The sequence below is a fragment of the Arvicola amphibius genome, chromosome 6, assembly GCF_903992535.2.
Source record: "Arvicola amphibius chromosome 6, mArvAmp1.2, whole genome shotgun sequence".
Classification (NCBI taxonomy): domain Eukaryota; kingdom Metazoa; phylum Chordata; class Mammalia; order Rodentia; family Cricetidae; genus Arvicola; species Arvicola amphibius.
The window spans coordinates 129,857,021-129,879,514 of NC_052052.2; the positions used below are offsets into that span (position 1 = coordinate 129,857,021).

The following is a 22,494-nucleotide window of genomic DNA, read 5'->3' on the forward strand; positions in this document are numbered from 1 at the left end:
AGTTGATAAGAACACGGAATTCTTTTCCAGAGGACCACTGTTCAATTCCCAGAAGCCACATGGGAAATGGGAATTTCTGTTCTTCTGGCCTCTGTGGGCACCAGGCAATGCATATGGCACATGGACATACATGCAGACAAAACACTCATCGGCATATAAAATATGGGTCACCAATTGTCCCCAGTACACTCAAAAGTGGAGGTTTTCCCAGAATGTGAGAGTTACAGACATAACCAGTCTTGAGCAAGATGGCATCAAGATGACACTCAGGTGACTCTCAGGTAGCAGGGACAAGTACTAGCACCACTTCCCCCTCTTTCAATTTTTAAATTTTTAAGAAACTATTTTCATCAGATCAAGTGCATCCTAACTTTATTAATAGCCATCACTTCGCTATTAACTGCTAACAAAGACTCTTTAAATAAACCCTAAGGTCTAGAGACCACTGTACAGTGCAGACTAAAGTGAGCCTGGGTGTGTTCTGCTGAGATTTTGATTTCTAACAGTCCCCCATGTGACAGCCAGCCTATTTGACTGTTGGCATTTGAACTGCCATTTTAAATATTCATGTGCTTCGTGAACTTAAGTAGCACATTTAATTACTCTGCCTCTATGTTGGCTTCTCTCAAAATATAAGTTATTAAAGCAGTATTAGACACACTGTTATGAGCCACCATGAGGGTGCTGGGAACCGAACTAGGGCCTTCTGCAATAGCAGCCAGCACCCTTAATCACTGAGCCATCTCGCCAGCCAGCCTGCTTTGTTTTGTAGAGACAGGGACTCATAACAAAGCCCCGGCTGGCTTTGAATTCTCAGTAATCCTCCCTTTGTCAGTCCCTGAGTTTTGGAATTATAGGTAAAGACACCCCAACCACTTTTGAGAAGAAATGTGGAGTGGTTTATCTATTTCTTATTCTGTACAAGTTTGTGGTTTTCACAGAATCTAGAATATGAGGAAAATTCATTACCAGGAAACTCACTTCTTAGAGGGAGCATAGAGTTTTAGTTTTAAAAGAACAAGTATTTAATGTGTTTTCAAAACCTGGGCCCCAGCAGCAGAAGTCTAACAAGCACTTTTAGCAAAAGCTGAAAGCACAGCAAAAGATCCCTTCCAGGCTGCTACCAGACACAGGAAGTCCAACGTGATGAAGTCATTGTGATTTCCTAGATTAGAAGCAGCCTCAGCAACAATTCAGATCCAATCCACAGCAACAACTTTCGTCTACCAGAGTAAATATTTTATGTACAAAAACATGTTGGGTAATTAGTCTGTGCGCAATCACATATTTAGCTAGCTGCATGTCTTCATTGCCTTTACAACAAGGTCATCCCTTCTACGGGGTGTTTTTCTATATAAAACTGATGCCAGTCATGACTGAAAACAACTTCATTTAAGTAACAAGACTATAACTTCTACAAAAACCTCTTCTATACGAAGACTATAACTTCTTCTACTCAGCTTAAATATAAAGATTTTTTTCATGCTGTGTTTTTTGTATAAATATCTTACTTTTTCATTAAATTTAAATTGACTTGTCTAAGGCTTTCAGTAGTGGTTTTTCTGGTTGAGGTGCTAATCTGACTTGCAAGAGAACTGATGTTTCCGGTACTTGACATCACAATTTCATTAAATTGCTCAGCAGTGCTTTGAAGCAAGGAGAGTTTATTGATGCTCATTGACAAGAAAACCAAGACCCACCTAATGTGAGAGGTTACTTGTGGTTTCCAGAAAATGGCAGTCTTCAGATTTGAACCTTTGAGGCACATTTCCCTCTCAAAGCGACTGTGTATCTTAGTGGCTTTTCTGTTACTGCAAAGACCCTAACCAAAGCAACTCAGAAGAAAGAGTTTATTTTAGCTTATGGTTGTAGAAGGTTAGAGTCCATGACCTTTATGGCAGAAAACATGGCAGCCCAAAGACAGATATGGTATTGCAGCAGTAACTGAGAACTTGCGTCTGATCTATGGGCGCAAGAGTGTGAGTCTGTGTGTGTGTGTGTGTGTGAGAGAGAGAGAGAGAGAGAGAGAGAGAGAGAGAGAGAGAGAGAGGGAGAGAGAGAGAGAGAGAGAGAGGTGAGAGAGAGAGGAAAAGGGAGAGAGAGCAGTAACTAGGAATGATAAAACCACACCCCAATCACACATCTCCAACAAGACAACACTTCTAAATCCTTCCCCCAAACTTCCACCAACTGGAGGCCAAATATTTAAATATATGAGGCCATGAGGGCCATCCTCATTCATACTAGCACACCATGTATCATTCAAAGCCTTTGGAATGAAAAGTGAACTACTTTTCTTCTAAAATGTGGAAGGTTACAGACAGTACAGACACTCCAGAAATAATTAAAATGAGAGGAAGAGTCAGTGTCCCTCCCAATACCTTAGACCTGGACCAGTGTCTCACAGTATAGCAACAATGAGGGATATCACGTTTTCCTTCATGTTGAACGAGAGGGAAGATCTCTCTCTCCATACAACTCCAATTCACCAAACACATTCCTGAACACGTGACACAATTGCTGGAGCTCTATCAAGAGCATGAGCTATCCTAAGACTGGCCATACCACTAGATTCTCCGCCTAATAAGTTCCACTGTCTCTACTTAGTTCCTTCTCCAGAACTGCCATCATTCAGAAGTTGAATCTTTCAGACCCAATGGACCCAAGAAACGCCAAGAGTACTAGTCACTCTCTCACTCGGCAGCTGTGGCATTTAGGTCTCCAGACTGCGGTTAACTTACTGGCAATTTGATTATGGGAGAGGAAAAAGACCACATTTTCCAATGGTATCACTTGAAAAGCCCAGGATCCAAAACAAAATGTGTCCCCAGAAGCACTTTTCAGCACAGCCCCATCACTCAAATACTAATGATCTTTAGGACACTGTACAATCCTGGTCTCATGAAGATTTTCCAACAGGTTCCAAACTTAGTCAAGATCTCTTCTTTCGGTGTTCCTGAGTGTGGGTGGCTAATATGACAAATGGCCCCTGGATGGGGTCCCTGTCACACACATCTCTAAACTCCTGGAAATCAACAATTATCACAGGGATTCTTTTTTTGATTCCCCAAACACTAAGCATATGTGTGAAATAGTAAGGATAATGTTCCTGGCTCAGGACTTCCTTGCATAGCAATGTCTTCGTGGAAGACCACTATGAAGAATGGGATCAGGAATGACTAGCTTTGCCAGATGAGCACAGACTCATGAAAGACTGACTTCGGTGTGGGATACAGAAGTGTTGATTTGCTGAGAGCTGGTGAGTGTCTGGAGTGAATTGGATACCACACTAGGTATAGGTGGCGCCCATACCATAAACTGTCAGAGGCAGAAATGCAAACACCCTGGGGATTAAGAGCTGCAAAATCATAGAGGGTTGGTTCTGTATTTTGGTCTGGCTGTGAGATGCTAAATTTCAACCTTCTACTTTTGTTTGGGGGAAGAAAACAAACAACATAGTACTTCCTGGCAGCAACCTTCTCACCACCTCTTCTTTATCCCAAACAGTGAGATGCCTAAACACGCTCTTTGTGCTGTCGCCTGCCACCTTTCATTTGTACTTTTCAGTAAGAAGCACATGCTGCGGGGAGCTTGTTGAGCAGAGGGAAGCTCAGAGACTGGCACCACGGTCAACCAATCAGAGCTCAGCAGACATCCTGTATGTCTTTGTCGCTTTTCTGGTGCTGTGATAAAATGCCTTGACAGACACAACTTACGGGAGAAAGGGTTTCGTCTGGCCCGCCATTCCAGAGGGGATAGAGCCCATCACCATGGGGAAGACATGGAAGGTGGAGCTGGAGAGCAGCCTGACACACTGAGCAACAGTCCAGAAGCAGAAAGAAAGGCAGGGCTGTCATCTCAAACCCCACGCTCAGTGATGCACTTTCTGTTGCAAGACTCACCTCCGAAAGTGTCCCAGACAGAGCTACGGCGGAGGACAACCGTTCAAACACATAAGCCTGTGAGAAACATTTCCCATTCAAACCTTACAGCACAGATCCGTGATGGAGAAAAAGTATGTATTACTATGAACTCACAAAATTTGAGATGTTTGCTAAGTAGAAAAAAAATGATTTTAAGTGTTCACTGTTTCAAAATGTGCTATGGTTTCATTTCTGAATTACTTGCTTGTGGCAAATAAGTTAGGGGGAAAAGGTTACTTTAGCTCATTATTCTGGGCTTCAGTCCATCACAGCAGGGAAGTCAAGGCAGCAGGGATTCATAGCACCTGGTCACATGACATCCATAGTTAGGAGCGAGAAATGAATGCATGTCCACTTAGTGCTTGGCTAACGTTTCTCTACCCAGGGTCCCAACCAGGAAACGGTACAACCCACTCTCAGGCTGGATCTTTCCACATCAGTGAAGATGCTTTCCACAGACAGAGCCATGGGCAAAGTGATCTAGATGATGCGTCACTGTGCCCCATAGCCTGACCCCATGATTCTATTTTATATAAAGTTGACAGTTAAAACCACCCATCACAATATGTGAAATGGTTGGTCCTTGTGAGCCATGATGATCACAAGAGTCCTGAGAGCGACAGTTGCTCTACTCAGATGTACACACGGGGTCTTTGATAGTGGGGGTGAAGAGCTGAGTGGCGCTCTCTACATAAAAGATGTTACATATTTACATTTTTCTAAAACAAATCAAATCTTTGCATACTAGATCTTAGGCATGATAAAACCCCTGAGGCTTACACAGTTCTAAACAAGGAGAGGACGAGGTTTTCAGTCAACTTAGAGAAGTTAACATTGATTCAAAAATTATGTTGGGTATTTGCTGGACATCTAAAATCTCAAAACATGACTAACATATGCTCTATTCTTGGACTCTAAGGAGGAGTAATACATTGCTTTATTTCATATTTATATTCCTAGCTAAATAAATTACAATTAAAATTTAAGAGGATTTTACAAGTCTATTTGGAAATAATGGTTCTTTTTTTTTAATGAGAGCATCTATCGCCATTTTAATTTAATGAATCCTTAAAAACATAATCATAGTAGTACAAAAAGTGAAAGAGGATTTGTCTGGTCATATTCAAAAGTTTGTTTATATGAAACTAAGTATACATCAGAGTAAGAATATAGGAAATTATTAATTGAATAGAATTTTTCTTTAAAGGAGAATTTGGCAATGTGCACCAAAACTTACAAAATGTCCATATGCATGGGTCTTCTGATCTTATTATTGGGAATAAATCTAAGCCCCAATTTAAAGGACATATTTAAAAAGATGCTATAGAAGTCTGTGAGAATGAAAAACCACTAATCTAAACATTCTCCAGTAATATAGGTTTAGTAGGTTTGTGTATATTAATTTTAAAAATATTATATAGCATTTAAAATAAACACAAAAAATCATAAAAATCCAATATAACGGAAAGTGAAAATAACTAACAATGTAGAAAATGAAACTGCTTGTGACTAAGGACTGGAGACGCAAAATACAAGGTTTGTATAAGGTATTTCCCATATTAAATTGGTATTTTGCAAAAAAAATCAAAACTACTTGTTAATTTGTATTGGGGAAAAAATAGCTTCTTAAAATGGTAGCAAATATTGACGGTGTCTCTCACTAGGGCGTCTTAGCAAAAAACTACTAGCTCTGGTTTCCCCACGGCGTCTCTTGGTTAAATTTCACACGCACCCACCCTTATTCATTGCGATGACCGCGGTGAGAGGGTAAGGTCTAGCCGTTCCCTGTGTTGTTGCTGAAGCCTGAAACCCCAGGGGGAAAAACAAGCACCTGTAAATCTAAAAATATTTTTTAAAAAGATATTTTAAGAGTGCAACTGGGTTCTTCAGTTTTACCAAAACTTAAAGGAAAGGACCATAGAACTGGGGCTGCAGTTTAGTGGTGGAGCCTGTGTTCAATCCCCTGGGCCTGAAATAACAACAACAAAACATTTTAAAGCCAGGAGACATTTTAAGGATACCATCAGGGCCTGCTACAGAATGTGATCCAGCAAAGAGCAGGCAAAGCCCCGTGAAGAGGAAGAGAACCTGTTACCGCATTAAATGAAAACTTAGGCATGAATTTTAGTTTCAAAAAAATTAAAAATTCCAAAAATCAACAAAAATGCATAGCAACTTGAAGAAATGAGCATCAACTTATTCGAAGCCATGAATGTGAGGTGTGTGCAGATAGAATATCTGAGGTGGTGAAGCACAGACTTGGAATGCCTTTTCTAGGTGGTCCTGAGGACTGAGCACAGGCCCCTGCATATGATAAACCAGCATTCTACCTGTGAACTGCTACTAGGTCCATAGAATTTAGAAGTTTGTGTCTAACCTGAGTGAGTGTCAGCCAAATCTTGGGACACCGTGTACATTGTTCAGGTTTATGTCAAGCCTCTTGGGACACGGTATACACTGTATGTCAAGACTCAAGCAATTCATTGCCCTAAGCCCCAAGTGGAAATGTAGGAATAAAATTTTTAAGAACAAAGAATACAAAGGATTCTAATTTTTGATTCCAAACTGGGCATGTTGGAGCATGCTTTTGATTCTGGCATTCGAAAGAAAGAGGCAAGTCAGACGTTCATGAGTTCAAGGCCAGCCTATCTACACAGTGAATCAGGACAGATGGACCCACATAGAGACTCCGTCTTGTGTGTGTGTGTGTGTGTGTGTGTGTGTGTGTGTGTGTGTGTGTAATATACCACCAGTATGGAGTACTGGAATTCTACAGGGGGTGTGAGAACGCACTAAACCACAGTAGTCCTCCAAGCTGGGCTGTGAACAAGGATACATTTTTGACAAGAGGTAGATCTGCACCAAAAACTCCCTCGTAGCTGTGTGACTGTCTGTGCTTAGCTGGGCTAACATGATTTTCAATAGACTTGGCGACACATATTTTCCCAGAAGATCAGGAAACACAACGGAGGGGCAGGGGGGATGTTGGTTCTTAACTGGCTTTCTTTTTTATCCCTTTTCATTCAGTCCAGAACAGAGGCCAGAGGATGGGCCTTCCCTACTCAAACAGCTCAGGAAACTCAAGGGTGTGCTTCACTAATGTCTTTTTTTCTTCTTCTTTGTTTTTCAAGACAGGGCTTCCTTGTGTAGCCTTGGCTGTCCTGGAACTCACTTTGTAGACTAGGCTGGTTTCAGACTCACTGAGATTCACCTGCCTTTGCCTCCCAGGTGTGAGCCACCACTGCTTGGTTTCCTCAGCCGTTTTTTTGTTTTGTTTTTTTTTTTTTTTTTTCGGTTTTTCGAGACAGGGTTTCCCTATAGTTTCTAGAGCCTGTCCTGGAACTAGCTCTTGTAGACCAGGCTGGCCTCGAACTCAGAGATCTGCCTGCCTCTGCCTCCCGAGTGCTGGGATTAAAGGTGTGCGCCACCACCGCACGGCTCTCCTCAGCTGTTCTTAATCCAACCAGCTGGCATCAAAATTAACCACCACAGGAGGACATGCAATCGACCAGTAACTGCGAGAGTGCTGGCACTGGGTCACAGAAAACCAGGTGACTGAAAAGAAGGTAGCAAGATGCTCTGCCCTCTGCACTGTCTGCCCTGGACCGGAAATGCAAAGGGAATGCCAACGAAAGAGCAGCAGCTGCTCTCCTCCCACGAAGCTGCTTTCAAATCTGCTTTCTCTCCACATTGGTCCTCCTCTCTCATGTCTGTCCCATCCTCTAGTTTTCAAAGTCAAAGAATATAGAAAGACACATTCAAAAATCCCTCTGAAACCTTCCCACATCTTTCCCCTTCCTCATCACCAGCCTTGAATGTGTTGTTTCTGTACATTTTTCACTACATGTAAATTTTCCAAAGCAATATAATAGTGTCAGATGTATTAAGAGATGCATATGGGGGCTTCAGAGATGTGCTGGTGGTTAAGAGCTCTGACTACTCTTCCAGAATACCCAGCTTTCATTCCAAGCACCCACAAGGTGGCTCACAACGATCTGTGACTCCAGTTCCAGGGGATCCATACCCTCTTCTGATGTCCTTGGACATTAGGCATGCACATAGTGCAGGGAAAACACATACTCATAAAATAAATAAATCTTTAAAGAAGATATATGAACATATTTATCATGGTTCTCCTAAGTAACAGAACCAATAGGATAAACAGCAATAAATATGAACAGATTTACTAGAGGAATTGGTCCCCGCAAACATGGAGGTGCAAGTATCAAGGTGAACTCACATATAGGAAACACGGGCGCAAGACCCTGATGCCATGTCCTGAAACCTGTGTCCTTCTCATGCAAAGTCCTCCTTCTGACAGGAAGGATGTGGGTGTTCACGTGAGTGACTTACGTGTAGTGAGGATGAGACAGAGGTAGAGGACAGAAAAGATGCACCAGACCCTTACAAACACTGTTGTTTTTTGTTTAAGTAATGCATTATTCAGGACAAAAGGGATACTAGCTATTAAATCTCTAATCCATTGGCATTACTGTCTCCAAATCCTCACACAAAGTTAAACAGATTTCCCTGGTATTTTCTTTGCTAACCACAAGTCCTTTGCAACCTCTTAATTGCATATACAATTTGTACACTATTATCTGGCATGTGTATCTTAAATACCTCAATGGCAGAAAGGGTTTATCTCTTAAATATAAACTTTACATAAGCCTCTACCCATGCTGAATTAGCTGGAACACCCTATGCTCCAGAGAATATGGTACAAATGTTTTATAGAAAAACTATGATTTGATATGAGTCCTTCCCTTAAGTGTTCAGTTTATGTCATTGTCAAACTTTGGAAATTCCTAATAGTGGGGCAGAAGTTACTTTCTGCAGCTCCATAGTCTGGAAGGAATAGAATTCTGTTCTTAATATGAACACAAATAAATCATTCAGCTTTCCAGCCAACTGGATCACTACCATCCTAATCCTCACGTGTCTCCAGGAAAATAGCAACAAATTAACCCTCACCAATCACCTTCTGCCCCCTACTGGCAAAAAAGGATAAAACAGATAGTGTGGTTCAGAATTCCCACTGAAACCAACAGCAGGGAAAGCTGCTGGCTCCGGCGGTAACTATGGTGATATGATAAAACTATGCCAAGTTACAGAGGAATCAAGGTACAGGGTTTCTGCTGTGAAAAAGAAGGTCTGTGCTAGAATAAAATAGATAAGGTGATATCATGACACTCAACAAATCAAGTGAGATGAAGCCGAGAGAAAGACGAGATGTGGTCCTTCATTAGAATGAAGTGTCCTTTATCTCTTGGTTTTCACTTAAAGTCTATTAATATTGTGAGGGTCCATTCTATGAAGAGCAATGCACAGAGTCAATGCAATCCCAACAGAAATCCCCATGCATTCTCCACAGAAATAGAGAAGCAATTCTGAAAATTTGTATGAGATCGAAAACTCCGAGACTCTGCTCTTGAAAGTGGTGTGTTGAACCTGATAGAAGAGAAAGTGAGAAGTAGCCTGTAATGCATGGGTGCAAGACATCATTTCCTAAATATAACACCAGTAGCACAGACACTGAGAGCAATAGTAAGTATATGGGACCTCCTGAAACTGAGATGCTTCAGTAAAGCAAAGGACACAGTAAATAAGACAAAAAGGCAGCCTACCGAATGGGAAAAGATCTTCACCAATCCCACATCAATCAGACGACTGATCTCCAAAGTATATAAAGAACTCAAGAAATTAGAAATCAAAATATTAGATTATCCAATTAAAAATGGGGTACAGCTCTAAATATAGAATTCTCAATAGAATAATCTCAAATGGCCAAAAGACACTTAAGCAAATGTTTTACATCCTTAGCCATCAGGAAAATGCAAATTAAAATGACTCTGAGATTCCATCTTACACCTGTCAGAATGGCTAAGATCAAAAACACCAATGATAGCTTATGATGGAGAGGATGCCGAATAAGGGGAACACTCCTCCATTGCTGGTGGGAAAGCAAATTTGTACAGCCACTCTGGAAATCAGTATGGCGGTTTCTCAGAAAATTGGGAATCAACCTACTGCAATACCACTGTTGGGCATATACCCAAAGGATGCTCAATCATACCACAAGGACATTTGTTCAACTATGTTCATAGCAGCATTATTTGTAACAGCAAGAACCTGGAAACAGCGCAGATGTCCCTCAACCAAAGAACGGATAAAGAAAATGCGGTTCATTTACACAATGGAGTACTACTCAGTCTTATAAACAATGACATCTTGAAATTTGTATGCAAATGGATGGAACTAGAAAAAAATCCTGAGTTAGGTAACCCAGCACCAGAAAGATGAGCATGCTATGTACTCATTCATAAGTGGATACTAGCTGTAAAGCAAAGGATAAGGAGCCTGTAGTCTGCAGCCCCAGAGAAGCTAAGTAACAAGGGGAACCCTAAGAGAAGCATACATAGATCTCCCTGGGAAGGAAAAATAGGATCTCCTCTAAAAAAAATTGGGAGCATGGCTGTGGGGGAGAAGGGAAGGCTGAAGGGGAGGAGAAAGGGATTAGGGGAGAAAGGAGAACTTGAGGGAACTGGATGGTTGAGATGGGGAAGGGCAGAGAAGAAGAGCAAGGAAAGAGATGTCTTGATTGATGGAACCATTATGGGGCTAGCAAGAAACCTGGCACTAGAGAAATTCCCATGAATTCACAAGGATGGCCCCAGCTAAGACTCTAAGCAATAGTGGAGAGGGTGCCTGAACTGGCCTTGCCCTGTGGTCAGTTGATGAATATCTTAAATGTCATCATAGAACCTTCATCCAGCAACTGATGGAAGCAGATGCAGAGATCCACAGTAGAGCACTGGGCCGAGCAACCAAAGCCCAGCCAGAGAGTGACAATACGGGAGGAGTAAGAATACAAGCAAAAAAGTCAAGACCATGATGGGTTCACCCATGGAAACAGCTGACCTGAACTAATGGGAGCTCACCAACTCCCGTCTGACAGGGAGGGAACCAGCATGGGACCAAACTAGGCCCTCTGAATGTGGGCGACAGTTGTATGGCTGGGGTAGACTGTGGGGCCTCTGCCAGTGAGACCAGGATTTATCCCTATTTCTTATTCTGCCTTTTTGGAACCCATTTTCTTTGGAGGGATACCTTGCCCAGCCTAATGGGGAGGGCCTTCATCCTGCCTCGAAGCAATGTGCCAGACTTTGTTGACTCCCATGGGAAGCCTTATCCTCTCTGAGGAGTGGACGGGGGAGTGGGATGCAGGGGAAGTTGTGGTGTGGTGTGTGTGTGTGTCGGCGGGGGTGTCTTCAGTTCTACCCCATTCTTCTCAAGCACAAACATGATTAAAAACTCTTCCATAATGGAAAGTGGAGGCAACGAAGGCGAGCTGGGGCTCAGCTACTTCCCCTGGGAAAGAACCGCTTAAGCTTTCTCAATGGAATCTGCACATCTTTCTTTTACGGTTTTCTATAAATTGTTAAACTGTCACAGAGAGGTGGGGAAAACACACTGCCTCCTCTTCCTCTTGCTCTTCATGGGCACGGATCACTGGAAGGCATATTTGGAAATTATATAGACCTAATGTCCCTTTGGTCATCTGAACACCCGAGTTAAGATGATTATTTCAGGTTTTGAGTTGAAATTCTGGGAATCGGGGAGATCTTTCCAGTGGTCTTGACCAAATAATGTGGGCGATAGTTATTGGTGTTAACCAGCCTGCCTTTTGGCATTTACAAGAGGTTAATTCTGAAAACCCTTTCTTTCTGGGTTCATCTGATTAGGTTCTGAGTGGTCAGCTTTTAGAGGGTCTTGTGACACAGGCAGTAAAATGACTGTGCTCAGTGTCTGACAAGGGTTTAAAGCCAGATGAGGGCATCTTGGACCTATGTTGACCAAAGTTTTCTGTCCTACCCAGTCTTGCAGCCGTTAAGTCCCAAAGAATCACACAGAGGTCTACATTAGTTATAAGCTGATTGGCCCATTAGCTCAGGCTTCTTATTAACTAACTCTTATAACTTACATTAGCCCATAATTCTTGTCTGTGTTAGCCACGTGGCTTGGTATTTTTTTCGGTGAGGCAGTCACATACTGCTTGCTCTGTGTCTGGCATCTTTGCATCTGGGTGACGACTCCAGACAGAAACTTCCCTCTTCCTAGAATTCTCACTGCTCCTCTCTACTTCCTGCCTGGTCGCCCTGCTTATACTTCCTGCCTGGCTACTGGCCAATCAGCGTTTTATTAAAATAATACAAGTGACAGGCTACAAGACCATTATCCCACAGCAGAACTAGACCTGGCGCTTAACATCTGTCTGCTTGTCAGTCAGTGATTACTTATTGTCTCCAGAACACAGAAAAGTGGTCATGTGGTGCAGATTGTCCCACAATTTAGGGCATCTCTTTTAAAAGAATAGGGGGTTAAGCAACATGCGGGAATTAGTGCTTTAAAGGTTTCAAACCCACTGTTTCTGGTGGTGCAGGCTGGTAGGATTTGCCAAAGGAGGCAGAGGTAGGAGGATCTAGAGTTCAAGGCCAAACTGGAATACACATTTTTTTTAAAAAAGGTTCAAACCCATTTTGTAGGTTAGATATACAAGAAATCATTTGCCTCTGCTTCAATATCCATCTTATGTTACATCCTTTCTTGGTGAGAGTGCACGTTTGCATAGTCTGGTTAGATGAGACCCTAATATTGAGTAAAACTCAACATAATTTTTAGATATGTTTGTGTTCAATCCAGGAAGAAAATCTCTTTGAAGAAAATCTGAACTGCAAATGGGAGACAACTGGATGCCCCTTGGCACCACCAACCCTGTCTGCTCTAAGAGGGTACTAGGAGCTGGGTTGGTCCTCTGCTCCTCTCTGAGGTTGGTTTGGGCAACCAAAGTTCTTTTTCCAATGTAGGCTTGCATGCGCCATGCATATTTCTCTAGCCACAGCTTTCTCAGTGTCCATTGTTTCTATACCAGAGATGAGGGAACACGCCACAATGGCTTCCTCCTTCCTTTTGGGTGACTGCGGGAGGCTAAATGGCAATTGCTTACTTACATATTTATTTATTTATTTATTTATTTATTTATTTATTTATTTATTTATTTTTTTCCCTTTTTAGTTGCATCTGTTGGTGAATGCCTTCCAGGTTTCTTTCAGGTGAGAAGGATTTGGTCTCAGATTTGGGGAGGTACTATTATCTTTGAGAAATGGATATTATTAGTGCACTGATGTACAAGAAACTCTCCAAGGTTGTATTCTAGTTACCATACTTTATAAAATATTTTAATTACTTGAGCTGATAGTTTTGTCACAGATACTATTTTAGAATAGAATCATGTTTTATTATATTTTTCTTATGCCAAATCTTTTTATTTTTGGCATACTATATCATTACTTAGAACCCTTTTCTATTAATTATTGATTTCTTTTAACTTATTTTAGATTTTTTTTCTAAATTACATTTTGAAGTCAGGCATGGCAGTATACTCAGGAGGCAGAAGCAGGCAGATCTCTGTGAACTGCGCTACATAGTGAATTTCAGGCCACCCAAGGCTATATATACTTTGTCTCAAAATAAAACAAATTACATCTGAAAAGCTATTTTAAGAAATATTCAAATTGGACAAAATTACTTTTCTAATAATTGTTTTAGATTTTAGTAAGTTTTTGTTTTGTGTTGTAAAGAGAACTGTCTACGTAAATTTAAAATTTTTAGTGACCCTAATTTACAGTGCAGACCCAAGAAGAAAGTAATTTTTGAATTATTTGCCACATATCAATTTTATAATGGGTCATATATGGTGTTCCTTTTATAGAGTTTAAAAAGCTTAGGCAAATGCTTAAACACCATTCTGGAGCAATGGCTGTGTGCGCTACTTTAGCAGCAGAACGTGGCTGCTGATGTCTCATGGAAGGGTCAGCAGAGTGAGGCCACTGTTAACTCTGAGCTAGAATTTATCTCACCATAACAAAGCCCCGGCTGCAGTCTGTCTTAAGGGATCCTGATGCTCCCAGAGAGAACTCTAATTTAGTTAGACCCAGGCTATGACCCATGACGTGATACATGGCCAGTACCAAGAAGAAGCCATGTGTATTATGAAACTCATTCTTCAACACAATAATGAACTGCCCACCTAACCATTTAATGCTAGCCCCATATAATGACCCAGCTGTGCTAGCTAGTTTTATAACACAAGCTAGAATCATGGGAAGGAAATCTTAATTGAGAAAATGAGATTAGGCTGCAGGCAAGCCTGTAGAGCATTTCTTGATTAGTGATTGATGGGGGAGGTCCCAGTCTATTGCCCCTGGTTGGTGGTCCAGTTTTATAGGAAAGCTGGCTGAACAAGCCATGAGGAGTAAGCCAGAAAGCAGCACACCTCCATGGCCTCTGCATCAGCTCCTGCCTCCAGGCACCTGCTTTCACTGTTCTTGATGATGAACTGTTATTTGTAACTGTGTATGAAATACTCCCCCAGCCCCTCAAGTTGCTTTTGGTCATGGTGTTTCATTACAGCAATAGTGACCCTAAGTAAGACATTACCCAATGGAATCTAAACTTTCCATTTAGTGTGTGTGTGTGTGTGTGTGTGTGTGTGTGTGTGTGTGTGTGTGTGTGTGTATATATATATATATATATATATATATATATATATATATATATATATATATATATATAAAGTTTTGAGGGTTTGAACCAGAAACTCAGGAAGGAATTTCCAGAGCAAGTCCATACTCCACCCACATCAGCCTAGCACCGTCTGAAGCTGGACCTGGAATCCTGGCTGGAGACCTCCACAGCCAGGACCCTCACCACCACCTGCTCACCTATCAGCCACTTCCCCAACTTCGACAATTTGTGATAGGACAGTTTGGAGTCCAAACCTGGAGTATGAACCAGAACTTCAGGTAGGGAAGTCTCAAAGGCAGTTTATCCCAACTGTCTGCCACCCAACCCAATGCTGGGTCCAAGAGACTGGAGCATGACCCAGAAACCCAGGTAAGAGACACCCAGAGTCAGTCTGGTTTTTAATTACCTGTACAACTATTGTACCCTACTCATCATGTTGATTTGGTATAAAGTCTGAACCCAAAACCCCAGAGTGGCCCCAACGCTGAAAACCAAGCATCATTTGGCTGCCCCACAACTTGACAAAGAGCCAAACATCCACCTGACATAGGTGAGATCGGATGAAATCTGTACTAAAAACACCGTAATGACCTAACTTCAGATGCCTAGGTGACAAAAATACAAACATGGAGGCTGGAACCAAAGGTAGGTTGGAGCAGCTCAGTCCATGGTGGCAGGAAATGTGTTCACAACACGGTGGAATGAAAGCAGAATGAAGCCTTAACTATGGTTGGGACTATAACTCTCAAAGGCCTACCTCTAGAGACCTTCCAGCCAGGGCTCACCTTCAGGTAAGTTCCACAGCTATCTGCTGGGGACCACGTATTCAACACATGAGCCTATGAGGGCACTCTACATGTATACCATCATTTTTGCCATTGAAATAGTGCAGGCCATGCTGCTCCAAAAGGAAGGTGGCATTTTTTGCACGAGGCGCTGGAATTCTCAACAGGATAAACCATCCTGTATTAGTCAGCATTTTCTAGAATGGGTAAAATGTACATTACAAAGGGATTTACTTGATGGGCTTAGGTGATACAGGTTTGTCCAATGGTTATATGCAGCCTGGAGAGACAGAAACCCTAGTAGCTGCTGAGTCCAAGGCTTGATGGGAATACTGGACCCAGAGAACAAGTGTGTACCATTCTTCCTTCAGATGTCTCTTTTAACCAAAGTAGGGTCTCAGGTCCCCTAATCAATATGCTCTTCTCTAAATTCCTAGCTAGCAGAGCGAGGGCTATTGAATAGAAATCCTGGCTTATTGTATGGTTTCAGTCTTACAGTGTATCACTGTCCTGGGTTTTCAGCAGGTGACCAGGAGAGCAAGGTGTTGTGCTCCATGTTGGTAATCCTAACACCTGTCTGTACTTGAGGTGACACAGGCAGCAGACTGCAACTTCTCAGGTAACCAGCCCCGCTTCCAGATCGACTATGTGGGCCTCAGAGCACCCTACTGAAGTAACTTGGTAAGATCTATGGATGAGCACATAGATCTACTATAAGAGCAAAACAGTACTTAGTGGGTGGCTTTCCTCTGATGCAACTAGAATATTGGAAACTTTACAGGGCCACTGACTGTAACTCACTGTTTTGAAAACTGTCAACAAAACTGAGACTTCCAAGTTGGAAAAAGAAAATTCCAACATCAACTGATAGACTCTAGACAATGTGATTCATTTTTGAGTGTTTATTTTAAAAAGCACAAATATGCTAATTTGTGGGGAAAGCTGAACACTTGTGACTTAGAGGATGAGAGTAATTTTGCTTAATTTTTGTTTTTTTAACCCAAACTCCCTGCAAGTCTCCACTAGCATAATTACTTACCCACAAGCAAAAGTAAAGGCTCATTCGACAAATTTGAAATAGGACAGGACCCTATTCAGGTCAAACACAAGGGGTTTGGGGCAGACCAAATGCAAAATGCTAGACAATCACTGCTTACACGAACCTGGAAGCCTGACTAAAAACAGATCCGAGCACTTTTAAAAGCAGCATTTATGACACTTTAGGAGACAGTAAGATTTTTATCTATTTTCATCAACACCCTTAAGATTCTCCTTTCCAATCAAACGCTTTATAGGCTGCAGGAGATGGACTGTTCTGAGTTGTGTCTGCTAACTGCAGTGTGTGGGCTGCTCTCCTCTAGCATAGGGAGACTAAGTGAGCTTGCACAGGGATCAAGAAAAGCTCACAGATATATAAAAATATTCCAACAATACACATGCAAAAATTCCAAGTGTTTATCTTTGAGCAGAATATGACTTTGACAGGTTTCTGTCTTCCTTGTCTTTCCTAAGCTCTGGCGGCAGTCCTGCTACACTGGATATGCTGTCTGTCACATGCCTGTCGTCCTGCGCTCAGGAGGCACAGCAAGATTACAGGTCTGAGGCCAGTTTGGCCACAGAATAAAATCATCCTTAAAAACAAAAATATTTCAATAAAATACTGTATTTTTATACTTTATCTCTATTTAACTATTATCTCTCATAACTCTAGAAACTTTATCAAAACGGAAAAACATCTGACATTAAAATAACCTTCCCTATCTACTTCAAAGTAAAAAATGGTCCCCTACCTCTTTTCAAGATATAAGAAATTTAGATGATAAATGAGGAAACTATTTACAGATTTCACAAATATTTTGTACAACAATCTGTAATGTTTTATTAGAATCAGCTATCAAAGACATTGCACCTTCCAGGTCTGTGACTGGATTTTATGATGTTCAACAGCTTTATTACGGTAATGCTTGACAATATTTAAGAGTGAACTCAATTACTTCACATGTTTGCCAGTACATTATTCACAATTCTTAAATATTTTAAATCAACCGACCTAGAAGTACACCAGGCTTACTCTCAACTTTTCGAGGGGACAGGAAGACCGGAAGACACCTAGGCCTTGAGTCCAATGACTAACCAACCACAACTACATCATCACTGGTGAACTCATAGGTAGGCACTTCCAGGTTGAGCGGTGCAGGGCCCCTCCTGATCCTGCCAGAGGCGTCATAGTGTGACCCATGGCAGGGGCAATAATAGCCACCAAAATCTCCTGCGTTTGCAATGGGTACACAACCAAGATGAGTGCAGACACCTATCAGAATAACCCACTCGGGTTTCTTTACTCGCTCTAAATCGTGCTGTGGATCTCTCAACTGGGCCACGTCAACTGCAGCTTCCTGGGCAATCTCCTTCTGGGTTCTGTGGCGCACAAACAGAGGTTTGCCTCTCCATTTGAAAGCCATGTTCTTTCCTTCCGGGATGTCAGACAACTTGATCTCGATCTTCGACATGGCCAGTACATCAGCAGAAGCGCTCATGCTGGAAACGAACTGGGTGACCACATTCTTGGCAGCATAGGCAACCCCCACAGTAGTGGTTGCAGTTACCAGGTAAGAGAAGCCTTTCCTAGCCTCGCTGCTCTCTTTAGAAGATTTTGTGCTATCTAGAACTTCAGCACGACGGTAGTCGGAGAAGTCGGGCACCTTGACATCCGTATGGGAATAACGAACAGAAGCAGGAGCTGCAAGACAAACAGGTGAAAACCACAGTTAAAAGAATGTCCTGGAAGACGTACACATCAGCAAAGACTGAGTTATAGTAGCAAACAGCACAATAAACAGGTATTTCTAGTTTGCTTGTTTTTTTTAAATCAATTGCTTAGACAGACTATCCATCTATATTAATTATTTCTCATCCTCTCTAGATGATTTCTAGATCTCTAGTGGGTCTCAAAACTCACTTAGTCCACCTAAACAATTGCTGTGTGATCATCTCAAGACAGATGCCGAGCTGGTACCTCTGCTATGTGCTCTCTGGAAGAATTGCTGTAGTTCTTAACATACTAACAACACAACCATAACCCTCCCGTGACTTGATATACTTTAGTTGTAGAAAACTTAAGGATTGCTATTTTCAATTACAAGGCATAAAATTCAAGTAAAACCATTTGTGGTCAGAGAACAACCACCTTATCAGCATAGGCAACACTCAATGGAATCTACAAAGTAATTACTCAACTCAAAAGGGGAAAAAGGGGGAAATTTTCATATATCCCCCCCTTATAGACAACAGCATCTATATAAAAAAAAACATATTTTTTCATACTGTAAAGCCTTTGAATGGAACATTTTTCCTGTAGGTCATAAAATGGGCCAATGTTTGTGAGAAATGAACACACATCTAAGAACACTACTGCCTATGCACACTTGGAAAGGAGCAGCAGCATTGTTCTCTCAGGCCATTTGTAAATCTCTGGCAAAAAGAATGAGCTCACCAGCAGGATTCTTTAAGTATGTTTAGAAATTAAATTCCCTCACAAAATACTATTATAATAAAAATTTGTTTTATAAATATTCTTCATTTTCTGAAAAAATGAGACCTAACAGAAGCCACTGTGACAGTGCTACTACCTGGGCCTTTGAGGTTCTCATCTTAAAAGACTTCTTTCAACACCCAAATATCAGAATTTTACCCACTTTCACATGACTTCAAGGTAACTACAGAAGTCACAAACCTGAACAGGAATGAAACCTATCAAAATTACTTTTCTTACAACCCAACCCTTCTGGGGAGGGAACTAAAACATGAGTAGTGGCAGCCTGAGAGTCACAATTAGGACTTTGCAGAATCGCTCGACATTATATTATGCATTATTCTACCTAATACCAATGGGATGGTACAGACTGGTATTTGGAATCAAGAATTACTTCTCCATCACAACGACTGAGATTACATTAAAAAAATGTTTACCTAAAATAGAAAGGAGCCAAGTTCACAGTTCTATATTCAAGAGTACCCACAACCACCAACCATTGACAATACAAGGTAATTAAGAACGCTACATAGAATGGATGACTCATTCTCATTCGAGTTATGGTGACAAAAGAAATCTAGCTATAATATAGTTACCATTCTCTGTATAGCAAGTTATACTTCATTGTGTCACATCATCAGCCAAGGGACCTTTAGGAAACTGCCATGTTGCAAAAGTCATTCTCTATGTTATGTGCACAAGGCGTATTAAGCATGAATTCTTAATTTAATTTTAACCTTAAGCATTATTGCTATCAATTATGGATATATCACTTTGAAAAGAAATAAAAGAAAATCTAAGGCATGTAAACTTTTTGCAGCTGTAGAGCTAATGTAGCTAGAAATCCACAAGGAAAGGATGTTACCATGATGCAACACAAGGAAGGAATGCTACCATGATACAACACAAGGAAGGGATGCTACCATGATACAACACAAGGAAGGGATGCTACCATGATACAAGCTTATTCCTCCGTGTAGCTTCTAACCAAAACCCACCAATTTTTATCACTACCTATCCATAAGTGGCTTTTCCCATAAGCCACCTGGATGGATTTGTCTTTTTCAAGACGGGGTTTCTCTGTAGCTTTGGAGTCAGTCCTGAAACTCGTTCTGTAGACCACACTGGCCTCAAACCCAGAGATCTGCCTGCCTCAGCCTGAGTGCTGGGATTAAAGGTGTGAGCTACCACGGCCCAACCACCTGGATGGATTTTAATGTACAATTAAACTACAAGGTAAAGTGTGCTTCCAGAAAAAGGTTTTGGCTGTTTTGACACTGTCTGCTTTGGAAAGAGTTTGTTGTTGTTGTTGTTTGTTTGTTTGTTGTTTTTTAACAATAATCTTTACAAGAAACCTTTGAGCTATCTGACAAACCTGAGAGATGCTTTTCATTTTGCAACTTCTCCTCCTCATTTCTCACCTCCCCATCCCCCAGCCCAAACAGACCTGGAATAACACTTCTGTCCGGAACGGTTTCTCAAAGACCCACTAGTGTTCCCTCACATATACTCAGAAAAAAAGATCGTGTATTAGTTTATAGGAAATCTGGCATGGGGAGACAAAAATTAAGGAGCCATTCTAGCCTCTTAAAATCAAGGTCAGAAGTCTCAACAACAGAAGGGAAAGCGCTAACACGTCATAATGATGTCAGGTATCAGCAAACACAACATTGGCTGTTGTTGTTTTTCAAGACAGGGTTTCTCTGTAGCTTTGGAGCCTGTTCTGGAACTAGCTCTTGTAGTATGACCTGAAATTAAGGTTAAAAGCTAAAACAGAGATACGCAGAAAACAGCACCAGTCAAGCTAGTCATGGTGGCTCATGTTCATAATCACAGGCCTGGGAAGGCAGAGGCAGGAAGGTCAGGAGTCTGAGATTAGTCTAGGCTACACAGCAGGACCCTGCCTCAAAAGGAAACAAACAAACAAAAAAAGGCGAGAAAAAGAGGGGTAGAGTGGGTGGATGAATGCCAGGTTAAAAAAAAAAAAAACAACTGCCCAAGCGGACAATTTGATTAACACACAGAAAGACCATAAACTCAACACTCAGCAGTGCCAAATAGGTAACACAGTAAGGACTGAGATGAAGCAGTCAACTAAGGGAGCAGAAGCCTGAGCCCTGCGCAGCTTCCCATACTGTGGGGGACACCAGAAATCATTCCAGATTTTTAAATCACAAGGGCATGTGAAGAAAAACGTCATAACAAGCATAGACTTAGGCAAACCTGGAAGACACCACGCTGCGTAGAATCCCCGCTATGTGGGTCACTCCCCCTCTGGGGGTCTGTTTTCTGTAAGGGTGGCATCTACAGCTACCGTATCCCGCCTCTTCACAAGTAAGTGGGGCTGTGAAAGCCCCTGCTAGAGGACCCAGATATCGAAACACTGCTGACCCTTTACAGTGGAACTGACCTCGGGGTTATGCCTTCCTTTCTTCTTTTTGTGGGAGTGGGGATGGGGTCGCTGGGGAGTTAAGACGCTGAAAGGCAGATGTACCAGTACTCGAGACAATGTGTTCGTTACAATTTCTATTTTGAATACTTATCGTCTAAACCGTACCAATGATTTTACATTTTACACAGAATTGTCACTTAAGCCAACACGACACCAAAACTGTTATAACCACGAATCCACCTCACCCGTGAGGAAAAACGTTTGGAGATTTGCCCAAGGTCAAAGTCCTGTAAGCAACAGTATCCCAGTCACTTCGCGGGGACAGTGGGAGGCTAGTCTCGAAGTTAACCAAGGAAGTCAAGTGTAGGCTGAGTGCAGACAGACTCCTGAGGCCTCGGGGGTGGGGAGTGGGGAGATGTCGCTGCTGGAGCATCCCAGCGGTACTCCGACCTGGGGAGGCGCTCGGCCGCCAAGGTCGCTGAGCCCAGAACCGCATCCTCCCACTCCCGCCGGCGAGCCACATCCCACAGCACCGCCCTCCCCTACCTCCCTGAACCCGGATCGGGGCACCCTGAACCCGGCTCACCGTTGAGGAACACCGTGGCGACCAAAGGCCGGGTCGCGGCCTGGCCACTCAGCGACTCTCGGGACAGGAAGGGTCGCTTCACGTCCAGCACAGGTGGCTCCGGGGTGGCGGGCACCGCGGCTTGCAGCAGGGGCCGCAGCGCGCCCGCCACCCCGCGGGACGTGGCCGACAGGACGGGCGCGAATGGGCCCGAGCGGGCAGCGACCGACAACATGGCGACAGCTGCTCCTAACACCTAGCCGGTCACAGGGACGACCTTCCGCTCGAACGCAGGCGCGAAGAGGCGCGAAAGGCGCAGGGCTTGTGACGTCAGCGCGCCGCCGGAAAGGGAGTCCCGCAAGGATCAGCGACCCGGGAGGGTCGCCGCGTTGGAGGCGTGGCTACGGGTGCCAGTTGGGGGCGGGGCAGGAAAAGGCGGGGCCTGGCGTCGGCTCTCATTCGGGGTCTGGTTTGGTCCCAGTGCCCAAAGAAAGCTCAAATCAGGAAGAATTTCTGGAGGTCGTGACGCGATATTTGGCCTTGGTTTAGGGCAAAAATTTAATCAGGGACGATCTAGGCAGGAGAAAAAGTTATTACAGAATTAAAAAAGAGGCTATTACTAGTTCCTAATGTTTATCACCTAGAATAAATACTAACCATCTTTTTTTTTTTTTTTTTGCTATAACATTTTTTTAATCACCTGACAACAA

The 22,494-nt window shown here is 42.5% G+C and overlaps 1 protein-coding gene across 1 annotated transcript; it reads right to left on the reverse strand.

Annotated features, from left to right (window-relative positions):
• Positions 1-17,149: 17,149 nt before the first annotated feature.
• LOC119816634 (cytochrome b-c1 complex subunit Rieske, mitochondrial) lies at positions 17,150-22,115 on the reverse strand. Its single transcript, XM_038333442.2, has 2 exons — positions 21,806-22,115; positions 17,150-18,035 (listed from the first exon to the last, which is right to left on the reverse strand). The coding sequence occupies exons 1-2, from the start codon at positions 22,017-22,019 to the stop codon at positions 17,425-17,427; spliced, it is 825 nt and encodes a 274-aa protein (XP_038189370.1). The 5' UTR covers positions 22,020-22,115; the 3' UTR covers positions 17,150-17,424.
• Between the last annotated feature and the right edge of the window lie 379 nt (positions 22,116-22,494).

Coding starts and splice junctions, on each gene's coding strand:
- LOC119816634 (XM_038333442.2), bottom strand. CDS start 22,019: ATGTTGTCGGTCGCTGCCCGCTCGGGCCCATTCGCGCCCGTCCTGTCG. Junction 18,036..21,805: donor CGCCACGGTGTTCCTCAACG/GTGAGCCGGGTT, acceptor TTTGTCTTGCAG/CTCCTGCTTCTGTTCGTTAT.